The 6,118-nt window shown below is 50.9% G+C and overlaps 1 protein-coding gene across 1 annotated transcript in view; it reads right to left on the minus strand.

The window, feature by feature from the left end:
* PPP2R2C (protein phosphatase 2 regulatory subunit Bgamma) overlaps window positions 1-2,869 on the minus strand; it is a 51,436-nt gene extending 48,567 nt beyond the window's left edge. Inside the window, exons 1-2 of the mRNA XM_008685817.2 lie at window positions 2,824-2,869; window positions 996-1,147 (exon numbers count right to left, since the gene is read on the minus strand). Coding sequence (XP_008684039.1) covers window positions 996-1,147; window positions 2,824-2,869 — 198 coding nt within the window. The remainder of the gene's footprint in view (window positions 1-995; window positions 1,148-2,823) is intronic.
* Between the last annotated feature and the right edge of the window lie 3,249 nt (window positions 2,870-6,118).

A 6,118-nucleotide genomic window follows, 5' to 3' on the forward strand; every position in this document is an offset into this window, starting at 1 on the left:
CCATAGGACTCGATTTTCAGCTGCCTGCTTCCCAGCCACGTGTCCTGGCTAAGCTAGGTCACACTCTCTGAGCTCCGGGCTCCCCATCTGTGACACGAGGATGCTAAGAGCACCTAATGGCACCACTGGGGCTGTCGTGAGGGAGGTTACGGGGCAGAGGCGGGAACACGGAGCAGCCAGACCTCGAGGAACACATGCCCTGAGGAACGGGGCAGGGACGCACCTGCAACACTTCCCCTGCCGCCTCCAACCCCCTCCTCCCTGCTCTCCTCAATCCCCACTCCTCCTCTTCTCTTCCTCACCCCTGTTCCCTCTCTCTTCATCTCTCTCCCCTCCTCCCTTCCCCGTCCTCCCCCTCCTTGGTGTTCGCCATCCCGTCTTCAGCCTCTAATCCCTGCACGTGCTCGTGTGTGGGCGGCCCCCTCTCTGAGGCAGGGTGGCGTGTACGTGACAACGCATGGCCTTGGTTTCAGCCCCTGGTCTTTGCTCACTAGCTGGGTGACTTCTCCAGGTGTCCTCATCTGTAAAATGGGTGTCGGTCCCCAACATCTGAGGTGGGCAGTGAAGAGTAAATGAGAAAACGTGTAGAGAATGTAGCAAGGTGACCGCACATAGTAGGTGCTCAACAAATGGGGTTCTTGTTATCATGAGGGTCTTGTAGTGGTTCCGAAACATCACTCCTGGGTGGGTTGTTGCGGGCCGCTCCTGTCTTACCCGGAATTCTGCTGGACAACAAGCTTCGGGAGGGTGCGGCCTGGGGCTGAGCCAAGTCGCCGACCGCCACCTGAAGGCAGCCCCACGGCTGCAGAAAACGCAGCCCTCCCGTCCCCCCACCTCTGGCCGGGATGGCGCCGGCTCACCCAGTAGTGGGAGGCTTAACTCAGGGCAACAGCTGGCCCTGCCTGTCCTCAGTGCTTCGCGGGGTCCAGGACAGAGCTGGCAAAGGCCCGGCTGAAGCGTGGCGCCCCTCCCGCCACCACCAGGTCCCGCCGCACCTCCGGCTCCCGCTGGAAGATGACAACCCGGCCACCCTTGTCGCCTGTGGCCAGCAGCTCTCCGGTGTGGTTGAACTCAACAGTAGAGATGATATCGGCTGTGGGGGGAGAGACAGGAAGGTGTGGCTCATTAGGACCCCAGTACGACAGAGCTCAACAGAACAGGCTCCCTACCCACCAGAGCCTGCATCCTTGGGCTGGGCCACCACCCAGAAGCAGGGGCCCGAGGGGTCAGGAGCACTAACAAGGGGCCGATGGTCCCCCTGTCCCTCCCGCCTGGCCAGGGGACACAGACCTGTTCACAGGCTTGCTTTCCTCTCTGTCCTGCTTCCTTCCTTCCTCCTTCTCCTGCTTCCAGAAGCAGTTTGGGGGTTTCATGTGCTGACCAGGTGACTGGGCCACAAATCTGACACTAGCCCTACTCTGGGGGCCACTCATGGGTTCCCCATCGGTGGGACCCCCATAATCTTCACACATTCCTGGCCTGGACTCTGTAGGCCCCAGAAACTCTGATCCAGCTTTAGCATAATGGAGCTACTCTCTAATAAACCGCAGCTCTGATCGCTGCCCCCACTCCATTCTCCTACAGCGACCAAAGTCACAGCGTGACTTGGCCCCAAACCCTCCACTGGTTCCCAAAACTGGAGTCTGTTTCCTCCCAAAGCCCTCCTGGGCAGCCTCCCCTGTCAGATGGTGGCCACTCCATCTTCCCCTGGCTCGGGCCCAAGCCTCGGAGTCTCTGTCTCCTTTCTCTGTCTCCCTCTCCACACACCATCTCCTACTAGCCAGGCCATCACAATGTCCCACAGCTCTCCACCTCTCACCTGGATGATTCCGACAGCCCCCTAAAGGATCTCTTTGCTTCCTCCCTCCCCCTGCTTAAGATAACCCCAGCAGAGCATGAAGGAGCCCGCCCGAAACCTTCTAGATCAAATCCCCATTTGACCTCAGAGTAAAGCAAAGGTCTCAGAGTGGTCTAAAGCCTGAGTAGTCTGCGGTCCCCAGAGGCAGGCCATATCGGAAGCCCAAAGCTTCACCCTTCTCCTGCCCCTGCACAGAGCATGGTACTGTGTTCCACCCAGGGCTGGGCAATCCCCACCCCCCAGCACCACCCCTGCCACCACTCCCTGATGCTGCGCTTGGCCATGTGATTTGCTTTGGCCTATGGGAGACCAGCAGACAAGCCACCATCCAGCCTCTGCCCCTGCCAGAAGGACCCACCCAGGCCAGCTCCCGGGTCCCAGGAGGACGGGGAGGAAGCAGGGCCCCTGCCCCCTGCTCACCCAGCCCAGCCCAGCCCAGCCCAAGACGAGCGAGATCGGCAGTTGCGCGAGGAAAAAATGTTTGTTGTTGAATGCCACTGAGTTTTGTGTTTTTTACTCAGTAAAAGGTAACACCTCTCTCCCTGCCAGCCTCATCTCCCTTCTTGCCCACCTCGCTCTTCCACTCAGACTGGGCTCCTTGCTGCTTCTTAAAAGTACCAGCTACCTCTTATCTCAAGGCCTCGAGTGATTTTCACTTTCCTATTCAATAAACACCTTTTGCTTTTCCCATCAGCGCCTGTTAGAGGCAACTCCTGGTCTGCACTGGCCTCCTGAGCCATAAGTAAATGCCAGCTTTGACAGCAAGGGAAAAGAGGAGAGAGGTGGTTTAGAAGCGGGAGGATGGACTGGACATGTTCATTGATCACAATAAAAGCACATTTCACTGAACTTAGAAAAACAAGACAAGACGAGGAGAGCTGGGGGACGGGAATGTGTAAACGGAGCCGGGAAGGGGTCAGGCCCTCCACGGGGCCACCGGGCCTGACCCAGGAGCACATGCACACCGGACCCAGAGCCAGAGCCCAGCGGCGCCAGGGTCCCGGACGGCATGGCGCCAGTTCTCGCTCTTCCTATTAACACCCCCTAAGGGGACAAACAGCAGGATATAAAATTGTGTATAAAATGTTTTTAATTATATACACCAGTGATCACAGCCGTGTTAAATGGCAAACACACTGGGCAGAGGCAAGAAAAGCCAAAAAAGGACCCCCCACCCCATTAGCGGAGGGTGCTCTGGGGTGGCTGCAATAAAATATTTCTGTTTCTTTCTCCACTTTTCTATGTTTTCTCAATTTTCTGTAATGAAGGTAATTTTTAATAGCTCTTTTGGGATATATCTGATATGCAAATGCACATATTTAATATATACAATTTGATGAGTTTGGACATATGCATAATTTATATTATTTTTATGACAGAAGAATAACAATGCTATTAAATTAAAACGCCAATGTGACCACTGGTACCGAGAGCGAGTGTTGTCCATAAATGCTGGGCGGTTACCACAGTAACAGACACTAACATCTGCAGGCAATTTACAATTTATGTGTCAGTTTCACATCCGCTGCCTCCTTTGAAACTCACGCCAACCCCTGATAGGGATACCACTATAATTCCCATTGGCAGCTGGAGAGATGGAGGACCCTGCACGGGGACAACCTCCTGAGCTGCTCGTGGGCCAGTGGGAAGTCCCAGGTTGGAATCGTGGCTCCGGCACCTTGGCTGTGTGGCCTTGGGTTGGGCACACCACTTCTCTGAGCATGGTTATAATAGAGTCTGCCTGGGGTTGGGAGCTCCAGTGGGACTATGGGGTGTGAGGGTCCAGGAGAAAGGATCATGACTCTGAGAAATGAGGGGTTACCAAAAGTACCTGGACAGAAAACTACAGCCCCCTCTCATCCTTGCTTCTGGCCTGCACAGACGTCGCAGTGGCCAGCTCAGAAGCGTGCAAGATGAGTGGTGGCCGAAGCTTACGGTGCAGATCTGGGGATCCTGACCTCCAGCCCCGCACTAGTCCCATCCTGCAAATATCTATGGAGTAAGCAGGCCAGGGCTTTGCTTCCTCAAGCCTTTGGACTGGTGGATGTTTCACATCTCTTTGTTGCTACAGGAAGTATCTTCCAGGGTTTACCTTCAGAAAGGTTACCTCCCATGAGAGCTAGAAATCCTTATCAATAAAACCTTGAAATCAGAAAGTCTATTCTCTCATCTTAGAATATTTGACATATGTCCAGTCCCAATACCACCTCCTCCAGGAAGCCTCCCAGACAGCACCGCTGCCCACCAGTTCAGTGGTCTCTCTGACAACTACAGTCTCATGCCCACTGTATGCCCCTCATTGAATGTGGACCCCTTCCTACATGGGGGTGTCTATGTCCACATTGCCTCTAGTCTTGACCACAGAAGGGAACCCTGCAGCATGTTCAATAATAACAACTCCCATGTCTTAAGTGCTCATTTGCCAGGCATTGGTCTAAATCTCTCCATGGGAGTTTTTGCTTCTGGTAATAGCCTGGTGGCTCCTGTTGGATCAACACTCTCACCAATTGAAACTATAAAGCCTCAAAAGAAAAACAAAATACAACTACCTGAAGGCACTGGAGGGGACCAAATGCCGGTGGAACCGCAGGAAAATTAGCAATCACTCACCCACTGAGCCATTTTCACGGCCTTTAGTCTGAGGACAGGCCCCAGTCTGTGCCATGTAGTTGCTGAAACTCAGATAGAAAGTCCTACTCTTAAGGATTAATAAACCAGGAGGGGGAATCCCTAGTAGCTCCCAGAAAGTGAGGGAGTAAATTCTAGAAAGGGGCATGCCTGGCGGGGGGGGGGGGTTGTCACCAAATACAGCACATAAACTCTGCCCAAATCTTTGTCTAGCCACAAAAAATGCACGCACATGACAGACTCCAAGCAGCCCAGCTACGGCTAAAAGAAGTGAACTGGGGTTTGTGCTGTTGCCCATAACCCCAGAGACGGGGTTTGCAGCTGAGTTCAACCGAGTTAACTGCTCACAAACACAAAATAAAACAAAAAGGCTCTTTGGAGGGACATAATAAACATCTAGAATCTCTACAGGATATAATCCAAAATTATATGAAGACACACAAAGAAATAGGAGCATATCACCCATACTTAATATAAGGATAATTGATGGAAACTGGCCATGAAATGCCCCCGATGTTGGAATTAGCAAATGAAAAAAAATTAAAGTAGGTATTACAACCAAGTTCAACGATGTAAAGGGAAATTTGCTCCCACTGAATGAAAAGAAAGGACATTTCAACAGAGAAAGAGGAACTATTTTAAAAATAACCAAATGGATATCCTATAACTAAAAAATACAGTATCTGAAACAGAAAACCACTGAACTGCTTAACAGAAAATTTGAGATGACAGAAGAAAGACTTAGTACACCTGAAGATACATCAGTACAAATTACCCAATGTGAACAATAGAGAGAAAATAAATTTGAAGAGAAAAGAACAGAAACTCCAGGACCTGTAGGTCAATATCAAACATCAAACATACATGTAATTGGAGTTCCAGAAGGAGAGGAGAGAGATAATAGAGTAGGAGAAAGACTTCAGGGAATAATTACTGAAAAAAAATCCCCAATATGGGAAAAGACATCAATGCACACATTTAAGAAGCTTAGTTAACTCCGAAGAGGATAAATACTAAGAAAACCACACCTAACCATTAAACTGCCAAGGAACAAAATAATGATAACATTTTATAAGCAGCTAGAATAAAACCATGTTACATTCAGAGGCACCAGGCCTCAAATGACTGCTAATTTCTCGTCAGAGATACTGGAGTCCAGGGGCGCCTGGGTGGCTCAGTCAGTTGAGCGGCTGGCTCTTGATTTTGGCTCAGGTCATGACCTTGGGGTCCTGGGATCAGGCTCATATTGGGCTCCATGCTGACTGGGCATGCTTAAGATTCTCTCTCTCCCTCTCCCTCTACCCTTTCCCCCACTCGCACTCTCACTTTCTAAAATAAATAAACAAATCTTAAAAAAAAAAAAAAAAAGGATACGGGAGTCCAGAAGATGTTCAAAGTGCAGAAAGAGAATTTAAAAATCTGTGAACCCAGAATTCTGTATCCAGCACAAATATTCTTCAAGAATGAAAAGCAAATGGAGACTCAGTTAAAGCCTTCCATGGACCAGAAGTCTAACCTTGGCACAATTCTACTCTCCTCTCATCACTCTCTCTTTACAGATAAGGACACTGGGTCACTAAGAGGTGAGGCTCTTGGCAAGGCCCTTGCCCGAAGTCACACATGCAGCAGGGC

The sequence above is a fragment of the Ursus maritimus genome, unplaced genomic scaffold (assembly GCF_017311325.1).
Source record: "Ursus maritimus isolate PB19 unplaced genomic scaffold, ASM1731132v1 scaffold_8, whole genome shotgun sequence".
Taxonomy (NCBI): Eukaryota; Metazoa; Chordata; class Mammalia; order Carnivora; family Ursidae; genus Ursus; species Ursus maritimus.